At 41.4% G+C, this 24,320-nt stretch overlaps 1 protein-coding gene across 1 annotated transcript; it reads right to left on the bottom strand.

Moving 5' to 3' along the window:
• Positions 1–17,063: 17,063 nt before the first annotated feature.
• On the bottom strand, positions 17,064–17,780 carry LOC115664101 (phytosulfokines 3-like). Its single transcript, XM_030586048.2, has 2 exons — positions 17,632–17,780; positions 17,064–17,438 (listed from the first exon to the last, which is right to left on the bottom strand). The coding sequence occupies exons 1-2, from the start codon at positions 17,749–17,751 to the stop codon at positions 17,307–17,309; spliced, it is 252 nt and encodes an 83-aa protein (XP_030441908.2). The 5' UTR covers positions 17,752–17,780; the 3' UTR covers positions 17,064–17,306.
• Between the last annotated feature and the right edge of the window lie 6,540 nt (positions 17,781–24,320).

Here is a 24,320-nt window from a genome sequence, read left to right as displayed (position 1 = left end):
TTCGCGCGAATCCCGCCCATACCGTCATCCCCGCCGTCCGTGTGTCCTCACCGAAGGTAGGTTGATTCGCCCTGAATCCTCCTAGGTCACGCAACAGGTCGGGATTTGTTGTTTTTGGAAGCGCACACCATCTGTTCGACAAAAGTCCTCAATGAAACCGGTTTTTGTTTTGGTCGCCGGCCGGCGAACGGCGGTCGGACGGTGACCCCGGTGGGTGGAGAGGCTTGGTTTTACTCCCAGGAGGCCGATTTGGGGGCGGCGCCGGTCTGGGTCGGCCGGTGAGAGGCCGTTTTTGGCTTCGACGGGGGCTGCTCCCACCGGTTCGGCCTGACCCGGTCAACGCCCGGGTCGGATTCGTTGACTCGGGTCGGTCCAGCCACCGGTTGCACGATCCGACCCGGTCAACGACCGGTCGGATCCGTTGACCTCGGTCGGTCCAGCCATTCAGCTGATCCGACCGGGTCAACGACGTCGGATCCGTTGACCGGTCGGTCCCCTCAGATCCGACCCAGGTCAACGATCGCGATCCGTTGACCTGGCCTGTTCCGACCGGTCCGGATCCCTTTTTTTTATTTATTTTTATTTTATCTGCTTTTTAAAAAAAAAGTTTAAAAAAATTTCAAAATTTTTTTTTCTTTTCTTTCTTCTTTTTTATTTGTTTTTTTTTATTTAAAAAATATTTCGTATTTTATTTTATTTTATTTTATTTTATTTTTTTTTTTAAAAAAAAAAAATTTTATTTTATGTGATATATTGTTGTTGTTTTAATCTAATGTGATATTATTTTGTAAGTTTTTGTCTTATTTAAATTAGACAAGCCTGAGGTTGCGCGGTAGTATTTGCATGTTAGTTTTTATTACCGTTGTATTGTTATGCATGTTTTTAATACAATTGCATGAATGTTGTGTTTTTGAATGTCATCTGACTTAGTTAGGGTTAGAACCTTAGGCTGCATGAATTGCTGTGTTCCTGACTGCTGATCGTTCCTGATTATGCACTCGCTTGATCACCTCACATATTAGGAGAAAGGTCCTAAAATCAATCCAAATTGCCTGACAAATGTTTTCATAAATGAACAGGGTAAAAAGGTACCGAAAGGGCATTAGTTATCCAACTAGTGTAACCAAGTCCCCGAACTCATTTAATCTCTGGTTCGTAGGAATAGGGTGATTCTCCCATCACCCTATTTGGGTTTCTAATCGACCCACCCCAAATCGATTAGTGGCGACTCCTTGATATAAACCACTTGCATGTTAAACACTTAAACCCTAAGTCGCGATATGGTATGGGCTTGGGAGAGCCCGAGTTAAGTCCCGAACCTAGACTTAGCACGTACCAGGCGAGCCCCCCTTCTCTTTGCATGTCGTTTAAAAAAGGGCTCGGGAGTTCGGTCGCGACACTGCTTTGATATCATTTGTCTCAACTCGACACATTTCACATGGGTCACAGCTTAAAAAGAGTATTTATGACTTTGAAGGTGGGTCTCTCTCATTGAACGTGGATTGAAATGTTCCAATAATTATCACAAGTAAAGCATAAAATTTTGATCCAGGTGGAAATTTTTTAGTTCTACGTTCACCCTGAATGATGATAGAATGTAGACAAGTAAAAATATAGTGACTCGTACTAGTAGAAAAGTACCAATTCACTAATTTGCTTGGGTTGACGCGATTGGTTGCGGTGTCGGAGGATTTTCAACTCAAAAATTGGAAGTCACTTGTTCAAATCCCGCAAACTGTATGCCAAACATTCTGTGTTAGGCCACTTGCATTGGTCAAAGAACTGAACTTAACCGGATCGTGAGTTTGCATATTGTTTCACGAGTTTTCAAATAGTCCAGTCTATGCACTCGTGCCCCTGAGTTTTCAAAAAGAAAAAAACAGATGGTTGTTTGGTTCAACCATCCCTTATCTGGACATTCTGGGTCGGTTCAAACTTAACAACAATAAATCTAAATGATAAACTGAAGTAGAAGAGAAGAATAATACCAAAACTTGAATTCTCTTTCTTGCGCCTCTAATGTCAAAGATGCACATGAATGAAGACAGATCCTTTGAACCGATGGTCACAGATTTTAGGCTTGTTTTATATCAGCTTTTTTCGCATTGACCAAGTGCGAGTAACCGTATATCAGGAATGTTTCGGATTCCGCGGCGCAAAAGAGTTTGAGAAATCCGGCTAATCAATGAATATCTATTCATATTAAGAATGTTTATTAAGATCAGTCTTCTAATTGATTTAGCAAGTTTTTACATTGAGTTTTTAATAAGCACCATGAATATCTTTAGTATTGGTGAAAATGTAATCAATATTATGTGACATCCCTGGATTAATTCACTCGAGATATTGTCCCATACCGAGTCTCATTGTTTTGTCTTTTGGCGTATAGGCAGACACTCTCCCAAGAGGTCATTTATCGTGGTAGTGCTCTAGCTTGGACTCGTTTAACTTTGAAATTCCAAAACAAAGCTTGCTATTACATCGAAAGGAGCCTTCGTGCATTAATTCTAGTTTTCATGTATATATCTCAAAATCTCTCTTCCTCTATTTAGTGCTTAGTTCGATTCATTTCTTCCCCTTTTACCATTTTAGAAGCCTACAAAGAGCCGCTCCTTGTCCTAGCCCTCTGACTCCGACGACCACTATCCGTTCTCATCGGATCGGGTCGTTACATAATCAGTGCGAAATGCTTTAACGAAATCGATGACACTACATGAAAGTTAAAGGTCACGGCCAGTGGAGAATGAACTTTAGCAAAGTATTGTTGATTTGGAGAACGAGTTAGATAATATCAATTAGGGTAACCAATAAAAGCCATGTTATTTTGTGTGTGTGAACTTTTGGAACATCTTTCCGTTCATTGTAGACTTTTGCTATTCTAAGTTTTGGATTTTTTTTTTATTAAAAAAGGGTAAGGAAGGGCGAACAGCACGGTTATCCCTATGAATTTCACCACAAAAGGTTCCACGACTTTTACGGAATGTTTTATGAGCCAGTGACCATACCAAAGTCCCACTGAATGTTAGTCGCTCGTGAACCCAATTTCAAAAACAGGAAACGAAGAGCAGAACCAAAAGAACATTTTCCACCGCAACAAAGAGAATTTCAACGCGTCCCTTTCATTTACTCTTGCTGTCTGCTCGTGAGATCCAGGGAGGATGGAGAGGACATTCAGTTGTCTCTGTCTTTGGCTCTTCATTGGGCAATCGAAAACCAATTTGAGCAATGTCCTAGAATTTCCTAGAAAGACAAGACGTCCATCTCATGTCCCGCTAGACTTTTTTGGGCCTCTAATCAAGTCCGCCACGACATGCGATTTCATCGATCATAATTACTTTGGGTGGGGGGCGAGAAACTTCAGCCTAAACATTGGTGGGAAATTAACGGATTGCTTGGGGGAATTTTTGTGATGAACCATTGACTTTGTTTTTTGGTAATCCAATCGGTGGTGGTCCTCAGGTGGTGAGAGTGGAAGGCTAGGAAAAGAGAACATCGTGCCGATGTTTTGGTCCAAGTGCTTGCCATAACATCGGATGTTGTGGGAATTCTTGCTTGAATTTGTTTTTATTTGTCATCACACGATAGATTGGACCAATCCCACTGTAGAATATATGATTGAGACTTTGAGTCCATGGCTCTTGATTAGTCAACTTTACGTTTACACAAGTTATATATAATGTGAGATAGATTCTGCCATATATTAGATAGACCAGAAAACATGTTTACATGCATTGAAATTCCAAGCAATCGATGAGTGATTACTCGAGATAAAACACCATTGTACGAACCAAATGGCGAACTCACCTCAAGACTGACTCCTATCCACGGCTATATGGCAATCTACCCACATATTCTTAAAAGTTGTGTGGATTGAACATTGGTGTGTTAGGAAAAAGCATTGACCATAGGAAAATTGAAATGAATATGTGGGGGGGTGGTGTGGGGGTGTTTGATTTCCTCGATCGGATGGTCCACAAAGAGGATTGTTCTTTGCAGGACCTGAAGACTTCCATGAAAGTAGAATTACAGGAGAAATTGCTGGCCAACAAAGCTGAGCTTTTGTTCCCATACGCTCTGCTTTTCCTCCTCTTTCTCTTTTTCTCTTTAGCAATCTTGAGGGATTCCATGTTGGCCTAAATTGGTGAAAATGTTTAGGACTAAATACATCCAATTGAAACGTTTATGATTGAATCAGTACCAAAGTGAAAATGTTTAGAACTAAATTCGTCCAATTGAAAAGTTTAGAATTGAATTGATACAAATGCAATAGGTTTAGGACTTTTTTTGGCACTTCTCTCAAATTCTAATCTAAACAATTTAAATGTGCTTGACCAAATTAATCGATTTTGTGGAGAGAATATCCAAGTGATGAAAGCTTGCTCTCTGTCAATAAAAAGCATATAGTAAGTAATGAGGAAAAGTACCCAAAAAGTCCTAAATTGCACTTATGGCAATTCAGTTATAAACCTTTCAATTGTACCAACTAAATCCTAAACCTTTTGACATTTTGTCAATGTAGTCCATCCGGTCAATTTTGGTTGGAAATTGTTAACGTGGAGCCGACCGTCCAACGTGGCACAGCTAGCACTAACGTGGACAATTTTTGCATTTATTTATTTATTTTATTATTTTATTGTTCTTTCCTTTTTTTCTTTCTTTTTTTTCCTTCTTCCTTCGCTAGTCGCCAAGCCTCGGCAATTGCTAGCGCCGGCCATCTCTAAGGCCAAGCAACCGGTGGAGAAAGAATGAAAAGAAAAGAGAGAATAGAAAAGGAAAAAATATATAAAAGAAATTCACAAAAAATAATTACAAAATTACAAAAATTATCCACATCAGAGCCGATCGTTTTATGCCACACGTAGGATGGCCAGCGTCCATGTGAACGATTTTCAGCCAAAATTTACTAGATGGACTATATTGGTAAAATGTGAAAATGTTTAGGATTCTATTGGTACAATTGAAAAGTTTATGATTTAATTGGCATAAGCGCAATAGATTTAGGAATTATGTGGTACTTTTCCCGTATGTAATGAGTCAATTGAATGCAACATTGTTGCTTTTCATTTTCTTTCTAACACTACAAAAAAACTGGATTTTTGCCACGAAAATTTGCGACGAAAATTTGCGACAAATTTTCCAACGAAAAGTAAATTCGTTGGAAATTTCCAACGAAAAATTTTTCGTGGGAAAATTCGTTGGAAATTTCCAACGAATTTTCCCACGAATTTAAATTTTTCGGGCAATTATTTCGTTGGAAATTTCCAACGAATTCAAAAAAACCCAGCATTATTCGGCATTTTTTATATTTGTTGGAAAATTCGTTGGAAATTTCCAATGAATTTTCCAACGAATTTCAATTTTCCGGGCAATTATTTCAGTGTTTACAATTTTCATTGGAAAATTCGTTGGAAATTTCCAACGAATTTTTTTTCGTTGGAAATTTCCATCGAATTTTCCAACGAATTCAAAAAAACCCGGTATTGTTCGGCATTTTTTTATATTCGTTGGAAATTTCCAACGAATTTTCCAACGAAATTCAATTTTTCGAGCAATTACTTCAGTGTGTACAATTTTCGTTGAAAAATTCGTTGGAAATTTCCAACGAATTTTCCAACGAATTCAAAAAAACCCGGTATTGTTCGGCATTTTTTATATTCGTTGGAAAATTCGTTGGAAATTTCCAACGAATTTTCCAACGAATTTCAATATTCCGAGCAATTATTTCAGTGTGTACAATTTTCGTTGGAAAATTCGTTGGAAATTTCCAACGAATTTTCCAACGAATTTCAATTTTCCGGGCAATTATTTCAGTGTGTACAATTTTCGTTGCAAAATTCGTGGGAAATTTCCCACGAATTTTGCAACGAAAACCCTACTCCTTCCTTATTCAATATTTTCGCGCTCATTATTCCTGCAACTCTCAATTTCCACATTCTCTCTCTCTCTCTCTCTCTCTCTCTCTCTCTCTCTCTCTCTCTCTCTCTCTCTCTCTCTCGCTTCACCTTCTCCTTGCGCGTCCCCCTCCGCTTCCTCCCCCGCCGCCTCCCCTTCTCCTCCGGCTCCGGCTCCGGCTTCGGCGCCATGGACACCAAGATCGGGGCCCTCAACTCCTGCAAGCCCCCCTCGGGCGACGTCGGCTCCCTCCCCAAAGGCGCCGCCGCGGCCATCCAGGGCCAGGCCCCCGCGGCGGTCGGCGCCCCCGACGCCACCATGGGCCGCCACCTCGCCCGCTGCCTCGTCCAGATTGGCATCGCCGACGTCACTCCATCCCCGGCGACTTCAACCTCACGCTCCTCGACCACCTCATCGCGGTCGCCGGTGAGCTCGAGGTCGCCGGCCATGGCGAGCTCGGCCCTCGCCATGGCTGGCGAGGGCGATTTTTCGACCAAAAAATTTTTTTTTTGGAAAAAAAAAATTGAAATTCGTCGGACGAATTATTATTGAAATTTTTTCGTTGGAAAAAAATTTCCACGATTTTTCGATCAAAAAAAAAATTTTTGAAGTTTTTCCAACGAATTTAGCCACGAGTTTTCCAACGAATTTTCCAACGAAAAAAAATTCGTCGCAAATTTCCAACGAAAATTGAAATTTTCGTTGGAAAAATTTGCGACGACGAATTACCAACGAATTTTTTTTCGTTGGAAAATTCGTTGGAAATTCGTTTTCCAACGAATATTTCCAAATTTTTTGTTGGAAATTTCGTCGGAAAAAACATGTTTTTTTGTAGTGTAAGTGATGACAAATGACTCATTTCATTTCAATATGGAGGGAAAAATCTGCAGAAAATTATTAAATAATTAGTAACTTTTTTGCTGGACACATGATGTAATTAGTAATTAATTGTTCAATTAATGAGCATAGTTTGCACATGTCAGATTTAATAATCTGAAAAAGCCTGTGCTCGCCCGTCATACCAAATTGGAGCCCATGCATGTTTCCCATTTGTACACTCCCCCATCCATCATCGACCTTGCACTTGTTCCTTCGTGAGTCCGAATCTCCTATCAATCCTGTAAGCTCGCATATACTTTCATCATCAAAACAAGCAGCATTATTGGCTTCCATAGGCGGCTTCTTCTTCGCGGCCTTCGTTCTGGCACTTGTGGTGGCCCTCGCATCAGACGGCATGAGTCGGTGTGAAGCAGCTCGTAACCTGCTACAATTGCCAAACATTCCGAACGCCGACACTCTCGGGAGGGACTTTCCCGCCACTCTCGGGGGCAACGTTCCCATCACTCTCGGGGGCAGCATTCCAGGGGTGACGTTCCCGCCACTCCGATCTTTCTCCCAACCCCTTCGTTTCCGACCACACCCCCTCCATCCCTTTCCTCACGCCACCACCCACGACCTCTTTCACTAGTCTTTGAAGTATTGAAGTCCATATAGCTTCATTTGAATATGAAACAGACGTTGCACGCATGACTTTGAGGGATTAAATATTACAAAAATGGTTTGCTTCATTCAGTATAGCTATGTACTGGAGATCTACTAGACTCCATTCTCATCGAATTATATTAGACAAGATGACAGAAAGAAATGAAGAGAAGCACACACACACACACACATATATATATATATATATATATATATATATATATACAAATAAATGTAAATAATGTTAAAAATAAGCTATAATGCTGTAGATGAAGAATCTAGCATTCATATAAATGAACCTCACCTTTAGTTCCTTGTTGATGTATGCAGTGCTCAAGATCCAAAGGAAAATGCTAATGCACCCAACCCATACATGTTAATAACTTATAAGAATGATAGATTAATAATGAACAATTCATGTCATCATTTGTTTAGCTTTTTTTCCCCTGTGAGAAGCCAAAGATTTCAATGATGTGCATATACAACTCATTAGTCAAGGGAATGGCTTAAGACATGGATGCCTCCTTCCTCTTATTTCTTATGCAAATGCTAGATGAGAGTTGCATTAAGTTAAGGGAAAAGCCCTCGAAAAAGTTAAACCAAATGCACCTTTATACTTGCTATATCACTGAGCAAAATGAGGGGATAAATCTATGGAAAAGACCGTGATTTTTCATTTTCTGAAAAAAAAAATGGAAATGAGTTTAAATCTATTGATTAGTAAACCATACTTGTTAATGGCAATTTACTAAACGTAGTAGTAGAATATAAAAGAAGTGGGTGACTCGCAAAGTTATTTGAACATTAATGAATTGATTGCAATGTTGGTAACTTACTACCATAGTTACGAAACTTAAAAGAAATCAGTAACTTACTAATCTGTTTGAACGTTCGCAATTTTGAAATCTTACTTGTAAAATTTAAAAGAAGTCACCGAGTTATTTGGAAGATAGTAAACTCATCACGATGTTGGTAACTTACTCACTATACTTTTTTTGGTAGGGCTTACTCACTATACTTGCTGAATGCAAAAGAAGATAATAATTTACTAATGAATTACGACGTTGGTAAATACATAATGATGTTGGTAGCTTATCGACAAGTTAAATTAGCAAGTTTAAGGTCATATTTTTCTTCCATTAGTATTTGAAAATTACCAGCAACTTCCAAAATCTACGAACGAGGAAAAGTTTCAGTTTTTTGGCCTACGGGACCTTAGAATTTTGCGATAAGATTACTTTGAATCTAAACTTCGAAGATGCTTTGAAGTTTTGAACCTTTAGTACCCCTTTATATCATTGCGGTCGAATATGGGGAGAAAGACACTAGAAATGTCAAAAAAAAAAAAAAATTTAAATCACTTAAGTGTCACTTTAAAAAAAAAAACGATTTGGATCGCCGGAAATCCAACATGGCGATATTTTATTAATTTCTTAGTCTAAGTGGCTCGCGTGCGTGCCCAGTCAGCATATAACCTATAAATGACATCGTCTAAAAGTTATAAATAGTAATCGTTTGAGTGCCAGATTTTGTTTAAAGTGATCACTTTAGTACTAGTCGTTATTAAAAAATGATCACTTCAGTGCTAGTTGGATTGTGCGTCGTCGTTTTGGATATTCATGTGGATTGGATTTTTAAAAAAAAATATATCAAGTCATATTAAAATTTTTAATTATAAATGCCACATAATCAATTTGGTCGGAATTGGTACTTAAATGATTGTTTTTTTCTCCGATTAAGTGATCCAAAAAAAATTTTGGCCCTAAAGTGAGCGTCGTACACAACTTTTGGCACTTCTATTATTCTTCTCCCGACGAATATGGTAGGTGCAAGTCAACGATCTACTACTGACCTTCAACTTCAACAGAAATTTAGAGTGGAAGTATGAAAGAATTAGTGATCCTTAAGGACAAATGTCCAATGGCACATTCAATAATGTAAACCCGGGCTAAATGGCTTCGACAGCTCTTCATCTTTCTTTCTTTCCCTTGGAGATAAAAGCATGGCGTGCACCGAACAAGAAAAGGACATATAGGGGGTTAATGATGCAAAGCGAGTTTTTGAAAGATCTCTTTCATGTTTATTTAGACAATTGACCCGATACAGAAATCGCAATTAAAGAAGAAGATGATAACATAATAAAAACGAGCATCCATATGCAAAATTGCATTTCAATCCCAAAAAATTTGTATTCCTTGATCTACATTGCACATAGTTCAAAGGGACCACTTCCCAACAATTTCATCGGCCTCCATGAAATTTGACCGTCTTCCGTTTTGGCTTCTTCATCCATTTGGCTCCTCTTCTCTCCATCCTTCTCACTTTTCTCGCAAGCCATTTGGATCTTCCAGTTTCCCTTGAAATGTACGCTATAGAGATTCCAATCACGATTCCGGAAGCATAGCCTATTCCCACTACTTTCCTATTAAACCACCTTGCCTACTCTTTTGTACTATCCTCTTGGAAGAACGACGATGGTGGCAGAGGAGGTTGAGCATCATCATGGCTTGTGTTTTGTAATGGGGTTCCATATAGGCCCAAATTTCCATGAAATGAGTCACTTGTGAATGTGCTCAGTTGCTTGTCTTGAGGTATGCGGCCTGTGAGATGGTTCTTTGAGAGATCCAAACACTTGAGGAATGTCAAATCTCCTAATTCTCTAGAAATCCTCTCACTAAGCTTGTTTGAAGATAGATCTAGCCATTCAAGATTAGCCATTCAAGATTGGTCGATGCATCATAAGAAAAGGTGAAAAGAGGTGACTAGCGTTAGCGACTCCTTTAAGCCCGATCTCTGGAGTTCCTGAACACGGAATGATCGGTTTGAGGCATGGCTAGGGCAATAACTTATATTGCAAATGGCCAAAAGTGTTTGGTTCAGCATGGGGCATTGGGGGGAATGGGATTGTTATCTTGGTCTTAATGGGGTTGTCTTCTTTTCGATACATAAATCGGTTCTTTGGGCCCGTCCATCATTTTATGCAATGTTTGTGGAAAAACAAGGCCCAGTCCGTACAAGAACATGTATCCTAACCGGGCCACCTCTATCATGCCTCCAACCCCGTCGAGCACGCGACACACCTTTTTGATCGAATATCGCGATGTCCCAGAATATTGCCGACCCAATTCAACTTATCAGAGATTTAAAGCATCAGCGAAAGTCACAAACACCTAGACAAAAATTGACTAGGGGAAAAAGGGAGAATAGACATCCATTACTTATCCAAATTTGTACAATATCCACCATATACAATCCATATAATACACATGCACACCGAACCTCTAAACTATTGACCACCGATATCAAAAAGATCAGTAGCCTAGGTACCATAACTGTAAAAAATGGAACACTTCAAAAGGCCTACACTCAACCCCTACACTAGCCCCTACGCCCTCTAGATGGCGTCCACTCCGAGTCCGACTCCTCAGGACCCGAGTCTGAATCCCCCTGAGCTACATGCTCCTCTAAGGACTCTGAATCAGCCTCGATCTCTATCGGGTTATCCTCATCACTCGACTCCACTGGAACCTCAATCCGCTCCTCCTCATCAGACTCCTCTTCCGGCTCTTCCTCTGGCTCATCCTCTGGTGCGTCCTCTGGTTCCATCTCCGGGTCTTCTTCTGGCTCATCTTCGAGTTCTTCTTCCGGTGCCTCTTCAGGTTCTTCCTCAGGGTCTTCTTCTTCTGGTTCCTCCTCTAGTATTACATCGAGATCCACTTCCATAGGATCATACCCTGCCTGTGACTCCTCCGGCTCCGGATCAGGCTCAGCCACGGGAGGTTCAGGTGCTGCAGGTGCAGGCTGATGTCCGGACTGGGTGAGACTAGTATCCAGACTAGTCATCTCGCCGTCAAGAGGGGGTATGGCTGATGGATCCCAATCCCCTACTCCGTCAAACGGAACGTCAAAGCCACGGACGGGGCCAAACTCATCCAACCCGTCCCTGAACATCCAGGCGGTGTAGGTGTGGGCTTGCCAAAGAGGTAGTCCTACCTCTACCCAGATTACAGTAGTATGTTTGACCCATGTCATATTTTCGTCTATCGGGTACTCTACAATATTATGGTCAGTGTGTATCGGAATCCCAAAACGCTGCGGCGGCGACGGCGGAAGGTTCATTGCTCAGGCCGGGGTTCTGAAATTGTTTGGTTGAAACAACCATGAGAACACGTCTCAATAAGTACACACCCTAAACCCCACCTAGGCTAACACGTACCTCCAGACAAGACCAAACATAATATCACCCAATAAACACATCATGCACACAACTGCACTTACCTAGGCTTTTGATACGCACAATCTGGAGGTTAGTCTCAAATATATAATTCCCAATCACACGCACATTTCAAATTAATTTCATGCTCGATACACAAGTCGAACACATGGCATTTCCACTTCCACATTCCATACACTCGCTCATGCCTCATCGCACTATTCTCACTCGACTCGCCAGTGACCCGCGTAATAGTACCGCCTCAGGCTATGTCTCTTGCTCGCGTAATGGTACCGCCTTAAGCGCAACATCTACCACCTACGGCACAACCCGCGATGAAGTACACGCCTCAGGTTGGCAGTCTTCCGGTAATACCGGGCATCGTCCCGCGTTAACGTACCGCCTCAGGACGGCATGATTCCCCGCGTAATAGTACTGCCTCAGGGATTTTCGTGACCACATGCACGACATCTCACACAATTTCTCACTCGTTCACTCGCTCTATTTACACGCCAACAAGCAAAATCACCAGCCGACCAAATTCGGCCCATGCACGCATCAAACCTCATGCATTTTACATGCTCAATAAACACCCAATCACGGTCAATTGCCAGTCAATTCAATTCAGCCCATGCGCGCATATAATGGTCCACATTTCAATCAGTTAATTCACAATTCAACAAACATACAAGGCCACCATCGGGCCCATAATCACAACCACTATCGTGAACATAAATTCAGCATTTCCGAGTCTATTTCCAGCCATAACAAGCACCACAATCCAGCCACATTACAACACACCAAACCGACACAATTTGTCCCTAAATTGAGCCATATGCTCGTCATTTCAATCCACGACGTCCAGCACTCCACGATGTCCAGCACTCAACTAAGTCTCAAATCAGTCCCGAAACATCACCAAGTCATCCACAATTCAACCAATTCCAGTCCCAAACAACCCCTAAATAACCCCTAAACCGCCACTAATCAACCCGATTCAGCCCCTAATCAAGTCCATCGATACCCGATATCCTAACTAGGATTTAGGGGGCGACTTACTTGGAAATCTAGGCTAGCTCAGCTGAAGGGGAGGGGCGGCTGGTCGGCGGTCACACAACAGCGGACGGCGACGGTGACGGCGAGCGGCTCGGCGGACGGCGGCTGGTCTTCCGGGCTGGACAGGACAGAATGAAGATGATGGTGTTTCGGTGGGGACAGAACAGGGGAGAGAGAGACGGTGAGGTGAGCAGCGGTGGTGAGGCGAGCGGCCACAGCGGCGGTGATAGCTCCGGGCGCGGCTGATCCGGCTAGGCGGGAGGACGGCGGTGGCTGCTGGCTGGGTCGGATGGCCACGGTCACAGTGGGGAGGGGGTGGCTCGGTCGTGAGGGGGAGTGAGGGAGAGAGATGCCGAGAGAAGAGAGAGAATGAGAGGGAGAGAGAGAAATGTGAAATAAATATGAAGAACACCAATAATTGGTGTCTAGCCCATGCCTAAATGACCATCATACCCCTCTTTCACATTTCCAATCAACGGCCAAGATTCGATCTTATCCTAAAATCGACGGTCCAGATTAATCCTTGTAAAAAATATCCAGGGGCAAAATTGGAATTTCACAAAATTCCCAAGGGCAAAATTGTCCAAAAATTTCTATTTCTAAAGCTAGTGTGAAATGACCAAAATGCCCCTCTCACTTTATACTTGGCCTTAACAAAGTCTTAGGGGTAAAACGGTCATTTTCCATTTCTCGCCGAAATTCGATTTTTCTGAAGGATTCGGACAATTCTAAGGCCGACTAAGCCAATAACAACGTCGTCCAACTATCCTGTCGTAACATTCATAATTTCCGAGGCCTAATCTTGATCGTTAATTAATGACCAAATTTAATTAACGTAACTTGAGCATATCTCGAACTAGCGGGTGGCTTTTGGGGAAACTCGCACATTTGACCCGTGGCCGATACTGAATCAAGCCACGTTCAAGTTCACTCGGATCGTGACGACCTCGGTTGTCACTTAATCGCGAGGATCGATCGCTAGTTCCGACGGGCGCGATCGTTTGGTATAGATTTAGGGTCATTCGTCAGTTCATCTCGTGGTCAAGCGGAATCACCAGCGATCCACTAATATGACAGCGGCGAATTGATCCCTAACTATCCTTAAATCGGCCCACATTGGCTCAAAATATCACCTCGACAATTTTTATGGTCGAAAGTCGATTCACGATCGAGTTTCTTTGGTCGCTCGAATTTAAATCCCTAATTAGCCTTTCCCTAATTGTTAGTATCCCAGGAGTGATCAATTCCGGGCGAGATCTAACTACAAGCACGTCCATAAACCATTCATTTCATAAATCCCAAGTGGGTCGGATTTCAGAATGTCACAACCTCCGACGAACGAAAGTTCTTCAACCCAAATGCATTAATAGAGCTAGACAATGGTACAAAAAATGACTAAAATTGGTTTTTAGCATCATTAATGAATGATTAAGAATAAAGTGGTTCTTAAAGTGAGAACTAAAGTCCTCACGTGAAATCGAGGGTTGGACGCGACCTTGTGTGAGGCATTAACGGGTCACGTGACCCCGGCAAGAGAGTGTCTTGATGGAGCATGGGCGTTAAGCAACCACTGGCATCTCTCTCTCTATCCTCAAGTGTTTCTTCTGTTGTTTCCGGTTGGATACAATTCTCAAGTTTAACATTCTTTTTTGTCTATTTAATTATAACTCTCATCTCTCTCGAGCTTTTGATGTGTCCCTTTGCAAAGTGTGAGAGTCGAATCCCACACCATCCAATTCTCTTACTACTGGGCCGCGTGCTCAATGAGTTATTGTACATTAGGCCAAAGATCAAATGTCATTTGTGTAATTATCCCTATAACAAACAACCAACATCACAAACAATCACATCTTTGATCTCTCTTCATTCAATTCTCTCTATCTTGGAGCTCTCATGAAATTCAAGGGAAGTTCGTAAGGGAATTGCAAGCGTATACTTGGTCTTTTGATTAGGTGGCTTTGTTGTATCTTAGTAGTGACTTTGCCTTAACCAGAAAGTAATACGGTGGGGAGCAAATATCACTTTCATGAAAGTAATCACACGCCTCAAAGTACTCGGTTTTCATTCGCCCGACCTTTTATTCGTGATTCCGCAACACAAGGTACTTTGGAAAAAATCTCACCAAACAACAAAGTATCTCCCAAATGCAGTAAAATTAGCTAGGGTTCTAGAGAAAGAGCATTTGACAAAAGCGAACCGAAAATGGTGGAGGCCGAGAAGGCGTGCACACACACCGTCCGCATCGTCGTTTTGGTGGACCTTTGAACGCCAAAAGCAGAGCCACGATCCCAAGAAGATCAAAGGTCAATGAGGTGAAGTTGTGTTCTCTTTTTCCATTTCAATATGTTCAGCTTTTGCTTTTCTTATCACGTTTGCTTTCTCCACAGGTCCCCCGTTAGCAAAGCAAATCCACCAGGTAAGCAAAAGGGAAAGTAAGGATTTCTTTTGGCCATAGAAAACAAGGAATTCCTGACATTCCACATTGTCGGGAAAAGATCCAGGTAGGTGCTAAATCGTCCTTTTAACGTTTTGGCTATTGGTCAATGGAATACCTAGTCGATTATTTAGATCAGTTAGATATGTTTTTTTTTTTTGGATATCTTCACTAGAAATCCTAAAACTTGTTACGAAAGTACAATTAAGTCCTAAAACTTGCAAAAAGTGCAATCAAGTCATAAAACTTATCAAATTGATTCAAATGAATCTTAAAATTAACACCGTCAAATTTACTAACGGAAAATACTGATGTGGCGCTGACTTGGCTTATTTTAATACTTTCTCTCTCTTACGTGGACCAAAACGACGTCGTTTTGGTCCAAAATTCATTTTTAATACTAATTTATTGAAATTAAATATAAAAATAAGCAAAATTAAAAAATTTTAATTTTTTTTTTTAAAAAAGAGAGGAGGATAGGTGGGGAGGGAGGGCTTGCCCTCCAGCGACCCCCGCCTATCGTCCCCCCACCCTCGCTGGCCCTCCCGACGATGGTGGGGCGGCAACGGCGGCTGGGAGGGCAAGCCCTCCCTCCCCGCCTGTCCTCCTCCCTTTTTTTTAAAATTTTTTTAAAATTTAAAATTTTGCTTATTTGTATATTTAATTTCAATAAAATTAGTATTAAAAATCAAATTTGAGCCAAAACGACATTGTTTTAGCCACATAGGAGAGAGAAAATATTAAAATAAGCCACGTTAGCGTCGCGTCAGCATTTTCAATTAGTCAAATTGGACTGTATTAACTTTAGGACTCAATTGAATCAATTTGACAAGTTTTAGGACTTGATTGCACTTTTTGTAAGTTTTTGGACTAAATTACACGTGATAAGTTTTAGGACTTCTAAATATTCTTTTTTTTTCGAGATTTAATCAAGTCTGGAACTGGCTGTCAGTGGATTTGGCTCTAATGTGGCCTTCTTAATATTTTCCTTCGTGGCAATGACTTGACTTCCTTAGCCTGAAAGCGACGTCGTTGTTATCTGCTCTCTTCTTTCCCAAGCAGGTCTATCTTGTCGCTCAAGCATCGTCGCTTGTCCCTCGAGCACGTCACCTCCTTTGGCATGGCTCACCACCCTCGATGCACTACCACGACCACACACCGTCGCCTTTGCCAACCCGTGGTCATGGACCTCCTTGTTGTGCTGTCATGTTCGTTTGTCTATCTCCTTGTTCAGAGGTCCATGGCCTTGAATCCAAGGCCTCGGGTCAAGCGTGCGAGCACAAAAAGAGAGAGAGGACATGACGTCCCAAGTTGAGTGACAAGGGACAAAGACAGTGCTCGAGGACACGCGAAGCTGGCGAGGCCTGGATGATATTAAAAAGAAGGCCATGTTGGAGCTGGACTTGAGCTGGATTTCTGGCATCAGAAAAACCAACTGAAGGTGAGTTCGGGACATGATTGAAGCTTTTTTAGAACGTTAGCTCCTCAATTGACAAAAAAAATGTTGGTTACTCAATCGACCAATGACTAAAACAATAGAACACGACTAAGCATTTATCTCGTATATTGTTGAAAAGACATGTTCTATCTCAATCGTGGATATCTATATTGCAACAAGTTGCTCAAAAAATGTTAGCGTTATGTATAGTTGGTAATTGATGAATTCAGCAAGGTATCTCTTACATTCTTTCCTGAACTCGGACAACCATATGACGAAGAATTTACAACATCTCTCTCTCTCTCTCCGATCCGAACTCGGGCGGGGTTGCTGATTTTGTCCATCATATAAAGGTGATGAATCTAAGATGTAACTTCACTCTCTAAATTCAGAAGAACCCAGTTCTTTACTCATATACCTTCAGTTATAGCAAGGTAACTTCTGTCTTTGGGAATTCAAGTCATATTGTTGGGCTCAACGCACTCTTCGTTAACCTCTTTCACTATTAGAACTCGAGAACCTTATTGTAAAAATAAGAAGAAGAAACATGATTGCAAGGGCATTCAATAAAATAATCTCAAAAAGAGATTAGTAGGGCAAATGATACATAAGTTTGAAACTAAGAAACAAACTCTCAGAAGCAGACTCGCTCGGAATCCACTCTCAGTGATGAACAAATTTCACATTCCCAACATGGTATATGTTTCATAACTCACTAGAAAGTTAGTAGAGGCCCACTAAACTGTTCAATCCTCTCATTTATTTCACATCCCAAACAGAGGAAATTATGTTCAAGGATTATGCTTTTGGGTGTAGATATAGTCGATGTGAGCAGCCAGAGTCCTCCTCACCAAGCATTCTTCTTCCCCAACTCCTTTGCAGCTCTCATCCAACAAGTCATCGTCATGCTTCGTTTCGACACCCTGTAAGATAGAGAGCACAAACGTCTATGACGAAATTTACCCACATGATGTTCAAGTACTAACACGACGGATTGTTCTGAAAAATTTAAGCTATTACAAAGTAGCAACAACTTGAATAAAAACTTTGAAAGGCCAAGATTTCAGCATTCGGGCCAAAATGATTACTAAAATCCAATGTAAATAAACAACCCACCGCACAGTCAGTCTTGACCGGAGTAACATCGAGAAACACCGGCTTGTGGTGAGCAAAGCAGGATGAGATCGTGCAGAGGACGAGGAGAATCGTCAAGAAAAGGGTTGTGATCTTGGCCATCTTTGCCGTCTTTCTTGATGAAGAACAGTAAGGGGTGACGGTTTATATAGATAGGGAGAGGTGGATAGAGCATACAGCTAAAGTTGACTAAAGTTCGTGTGAACCTGAGTGGCTTCAGACATCATTGGCATAGACTGTGGCGTAGAGAATTTCGGTGGGGACGAATCGAAAATACGTAGAGAAATCAATGGCGTTTAATGAAGAGAGAGCGACCGAAAGGAATCAAAGTCCAAAGAGAGGAACGCAAAGAAAGATATTGGGTTAAGTTTTGGGTAGATGAGTGCGTTAAGTCTCCACTTGCATGGCAGGAGGAGATTGTAGATGGCGAAACGAAAGAGCAATTTTAGGTATTTATATTTTAAGAGCGGCTTAGTTCCAACGAGTCGATCATCGTACACAAATTCAACACGTAATAACAGTTTATCAAGCTTCAAGACATTACAATCGACCAAACCATACCTTAGGGGCATATGAGTTCTCTGACCAGTCCAAGTAACTCATCTGCCCCTTTATTTCTCTGGCCATGCAATCTGCTTAAATTTGCTATACAGCCATTAACATGCATGTGTCATGCACGCGTCGTATTTAGCGCATCGGTCAAGTAATATAACTATCAATGCTGCACATCAATGAGCGGCCCGTTCCACGTGGGCTAAACTGTGGTGCGCGAAAGGTGATCTTTAGATTCGTTCGGCATCGGATATGGAATTGAGATGTTACAAACTTTTGCACTTATGATAGTAAGGTCCTCATTAACGTTACTCTTTAGAACAGGAGCATATCAAGTGGGTAGAATTCTAGAGATATGGCCCCCGCATGTTCAAGTAATCACTCCCAATGCATAGCGTTTTGTCTCCAACGGGTTAGCGGGCTTGGCTCCCAGACGCAACACTTTATGGCGCATGGCACTTGATTTCAATGTTGGCCACGAAAATGGCACGCCCAGGATCACCATAATCAGAAACCAAAACACGTTAATGGAGAAATTATCGATTCGCGTACTTGGTTTGGATTCCATCGAACTTGACGCGGAATTTGCGACGGTTTCCGAACACGAACTCAAGTGCTTCTCCTCTATACCCTTCGTTAGAACACTGGCCTAATGAGATTGCCACTCACTAGAAAAAAGTTCTCTCTAGATCCGTATGCGAGTCAGATTGTGCATCATCAAGTTAGGGGAGGGACTTGAGCGCTATTTATAGAGTTTTCGACCACGGGCCCTCTCATTACGGGCCGGGCCGTTCTCGGCCCACACTAGCCAGCCCCATATTAGACTTATTAAGAACCCATATATCTTACCTTATTAGACCAAACTAATTCAGTTAATTTCAATTAATGAACCCCACATTAGGAAATTCTTACATTCTCCCACTTGGGCGATATTAATTGAAATAGAACTGTGTGCGCACCCTTATGTTGATATAAAAATTATTCTTAATAGTCAATCCGATCCCATAAAGTCTCGAACACCGAATAATGGCGGTAACTGCATGTACTCACGCAAAGCCTTCCATGGTCACGAGTGCTTTCAACTTTACTGATATGGATTTAATATGGTAGTGTGTCAAATGGACAATACCTCATAATGAGTGATACTTCATGTGTTGTCCATTTTGTTAGTCCAAATTCTCTCTCCTTAAGTGTCACAAAACCTAGTGTGTCACCAGAGAATTTCCTTCATGGTTCCAACGAACCTGCATATGTCTTACCTTGATAGTTAACTGTACTATATGTGTAACAAGACATATCTTAAGGCTAATACCAAGAATGCCCCATAGCCTATACTCAAGGTTTACACAATGCCTCGAGATTTTCATCAAATATGTGTACTCAATTTGATAAATCTACATTCACAAATACCTCATTGAATGCAAAAGAGTTGATACATATTCAAATATTACAAAATGTAACAAAATCAGATACAAACTTCATAAGAGCAACATAAAACTAAACAGCTCCCACTAATTAACAGTATCCCATGATACTCCTAAGCCCATGTTCATGACATGTCGATCAAATACACAAGGGCGAAGGCCTTTAGTTAGCGGATCTGCAATCATATCATATGTTGAAATGTGCTCTACTGTAATGTCACCCGTCTGAACTTTTTCCTTTATAGTCAGGTACTTGACCTCCATATGCTTAGACCCCTTGAGACCTCTATTGCTGTTAACAAACAACACTGCAGAGTTATTGTCACAATACAACTGTATGGGTCTATCCACAAAATCAAATACGGTCAACTCCTTAATGAGGTTCCGGAGCCAAATTGCCTGAGTAGCGGCCGAAAAGCATGCTACAAACTCCGCTTGCATGGTAGAGGATGTCATTGATTTCTGTTTCTCACTTTTCCATGATACTGCACCTCCTGCTAACTTAAAGATGTAACCCGTTGTCGACTTCTTTTCATCCTGACAGCCAGCAAAGTCTGAATCCGAATACCCAACCAGCTGTAGGTCCTGAACATGTTTGTAAATCAGCATATAGTCTTTTGTCCTCTTTAAGTACCTCAAAACCTTCTTGGCAGCAATCCAATGATCGTGTCCTAGATTTGACTGATATCTGCCTAAAAATCCTATTGCAAAAGCAATATCTAGTCTAGTACATACTTGAGCATACATAATACTCCCAAGTGCACTAGCATAAGGTACATTCTTCATTTGGGCTTTCTTAAAATCTGAATGAGGACATTGTGACAGACTCAACTTATCACCCTTACTGACAGGAGCAATTCCTGGCTTGCATTGCTGCATGTTGAATCTTTCTAAGATACGATCAACATATGCCCTCTGAGATAAACCCAATAGTCGGCGAGAACGATTCCTATGAATCTCAATGCCAAGGACAAAAGACGTCTCACCAAAGTCCTTCATATCAAAGTTCTTTGACAACATCCGCTTTGTCTCATGCAGTAAATCAAGGTCACTACTTGCAAGCATAATATCATCCACATAAAATATAAGGAAAATGAATTTCCTCCCACTGACCTTGCAGTATATACACTGATCTACTTTGTTTTTGACAAAACCAAATGAAGCAACAACACTATAAAACTTCAAGTACCATTGTCTAGAAGCTTGCTTGAGACCATAAATAAACTTTTTCAGTCTACATACAAGCGTACCTGAATCATTTGCCGCAAAGCCTTCGGGTTGCATCATATAGACTTTTTCATTAAGGTCTCCATTGAGAAAGGCAGTTTTAAGATCCATCTGGTGTAACTCCATATCGAAATGAGCTACCAATGCCATGATCATTCTCAAAGAATATTTAGAAGAGACTGGAGAAAAAGTTGCTTCATAGTCTACTCCTTCTCTTTGAGTGAAACCCTTGGCTACCAGTCTGGCTTTAAACTTCTTAGTCTTTCCTATGGAGTCCCTTTTAGTCTTATACACCCATTTGCAGCCAATGGGTCTATGACCTTCAGGTAATTCAACAAGTTCCCAAACTCCATTATGCTTCATAGACTGCGTTTCATCTCTCATTGCATCCAACCACAGTTCCGACTAAAGACAAGAAACAACTTCCGCATAAGTCACTAGATCAGCCACAAAACCGATATCGTAGTTTTGCTCTCCTATATAGACAAAATAGTCCAATGGTATAGCTGATCGTCTCTCCCTAATGGATTTCTTTACTGGAGCAGCAATAGCCTCATCCTGCACCTGAGAGCCTTGAGGAACTTCATTAAGAGCTGTCTCAATAACAGAATCCTAAGCCTCAACAGGTTCAGTCTGTGGTGTGGGAGTCTCCATAATTATCTGTATGGGAGGAGATAAAGATACAACATTACCCACCATACTATTATCCTCAATAGTCTGTGAGCAGCTACTTTCTTCGGCCACATCAAACTCCAGAAACTTCGCTGTTTGTGATTCCACAATTCTTGTACCTCCATTGGGATTATAGAATCGATATCCCTTCAAATGTTCCGGGTAAGATACAAAGTAACACCGAGTGGTTCTGGAGTCTGACTTACTTAATGTTGGATTATATAACTTCACTTCTGCAGGACATCCCCAAACCTTAAGATGGTTTAAGCTAGGCTTACGTCCAGTCCATCACTCAAAAGGAGTCAATGGAACAGCTTTAGTAGGCACACGATTCAGAATGTACAAAGCTGTTTTCAAAGCTCAACCCCACAGAAAATCAGGTAAATTTGTTCTATTAATCATACTCCTCATCATTTCCATAAGGGTGTGATTGCGCCTTTTGGCTACACCATTTTGCTCAGGACTCCCATGCATAGTAAACTGAGCCACTATCCCAGAATCCTCTAAGTACTTGGCAAATGGCCCCTTAAGCTGTCCGGCATCACCATGCTTGCCATAATACTCTCCATCTCGGTCAGATCTAACAACCTTTATGACCTTTTCCAGCTGTTTCTCGACTTCAGTCCGAAAAATCTTGAACTTGTCAAGAGACTCAGACTTTTCTTTAATCAAGTACAGATAGCCATATCGAGAATAGTCATCAATAAATGTGATGAAATAAAAATTTCTACACAAGGTTGCCGTATAGGGTCCACTTATGTTAGTGTGAATGACCTCCAACAGGTCAGAACTTTGGACTGCAGTTTTCTTCCTTATCTTGGTCATTTTACCTCTACAACAGTCTACGCATGTCTCTAGGTCATCTTTAAGAGCAGACATGATGTTAGTCTTTATCAGCCTTTCTACTCTATCCTTAGAGATATGACCAAGTCATTTATGCCACAATGCATAAGACTGTTCCTTAGGTAGTGGTCTCTTGGAAACAACATTTTCAGCCGTATAAGCGACGTATATGTCATTGGGAGACAAACACAATATTTACAATCCGTTGGACATATTACAGCACCCAACCTTATTTGAATTAAGAAACAAAGAAATAACATTATGTTTGATTTCAAAAGAGTAGCCATACATGTCCAAACACGATATGGAAACTAAGTTCCGTCTAAAAGAAGGTACATAAAAGGTGTCTTTCAACATTAATCTAAAATCATAGTCTAGAATCAAGATTACATCTCCCACAAACACAACATCGACTTTCTCGTTGTTTCCCACAGTGAGTTTTGACTCATCCTGATTTGGCTTCCTCCGGTTTATGAATCCCTGTATGGTAAACGCAACATGATTAGTTGTACCGCTATTGAGCCACCAAGAATTGGATGGTGCTTTTGATAGGTTAGATTCACAAACAAGTGCCAAAGAATCATTACCTGTAGGCTTACGTTTGGACAACCAAGCTTTGAATTTTCCACAGTCCTTCTTTATGTGACCTTTCTTCTTACAAAAGAAGCAGCGGTCACCATCCCTTTTGAAGGATGTTTTCTTTGGACCCATATTGCCAGATTGACCAGTAGTATCATGAGTACCTTTATGAGTACGATTTTTGGACTTCTTATCCTTTCTTTTGTGGGAACCAGAAACATATAAGGCTAGATGCCCTTTTTCCTTCTTAAGTTTCTCTTCCTCTGCCACCACCCTTGCTATCAAGTCATTAACTGACCAAGTCTCATCTTGGGAATTGTAATTTGTCTTTATAATCCCAAAATCAGGTGGAAGGGTGTTCAGGGCTTGATGCACAATGCAAGCATCGGGAATGGAAACATTAAGAGCTTGAAGCTTCGTCTTTAGGTCTACCATCCTAAGGACATAACCTCTAACCCTAGGAATACCATCATACTTCATATTGAAGAGCTTTTGAAGAAGTGTACCAACCTCAACATTAGATGAAATGCGGTTTCTAGCCTCTAAGGCTACCATCATTTCCTTAGCAGTACAGTCAGCTGGCAAACCACTTTTCAAGTGTTCTTGAATGGATTTCTTCATTGTCAATAAGCAAATCCGATTGCTCTTTTCCCAAGCAGCATAGTCCGTTTTCTCAGCTTCAGTACTGATGGCCGTGATATCTGCCGGCTTATCCTTTGTAAGAGTAATGTGAACATCCGCCAACTCCATTCCAAATAGAAAATCTTCTTTCCATTTCTTAAAGTTCAACCTAGTAAGGACCTCAATGGAAATGGAATTGCCGTTTACAAAAAAGGTGACTGGAAAACAAAGAAACAATACAATCAGCATCATGTGAGTACTTATCCAGAGAGTTGCATACATCATCACATAATCACCTTTAGGCAAAAAATATGACATGCAGTTGTACACTCTCCACATGACAACGGCCATGAGAACATATTCTAATCTTTCGTGAAATCACCACCTATGGGTGTATGAACCGCTAAGATCAGTCATTTCTCAAGCACATGCTATATATATAACGACCGGTCCGGCGACGGGCGGGGAGTGGTCGCCGAGGTCCGAGGACCTAGACAAGAAGCGGCTTCCGGCGGAGCAGGATGGCAAGGGATTGCATTGCTCTTGTTCCACATTGCTTAGGGAGTGAGATCTTGGTGAGTTTATAAGGCTTGCCCCTAACCCTTGTGTAACGCGTTTTAAAACCGTGAGGACTTAGTGTCCAAAGCGGACAATATTACACAAGGAGTAGCGCGGCGAAGCGTGGTGGGGCGAGGTCCTTACAAATTGTATCAGAGCCGACTCCCGACCACGTGTGGGAGCCACGGGGACACG

This window comes from Syzygium oleosum, unplaced genomic scaffold (assembly GCF_021117445.2).
Source record: "Syzygium oleosum isolate NSW1041296 unplaced genomic scaffold, Sole_v2.1 Sole_v2.01, whole genome shotgun sequence".
NCBI lineage: Eukaryota > Viridiplantae > Streptophyta > Magnoliopsida > Myrtales > Myrtaceae > Syzygium > Syzygium oleosum.
Note: the sequence above shows the minus strand (reverse complement) of the source record. Positions and strands in the feature narration are given on the sequence as shown.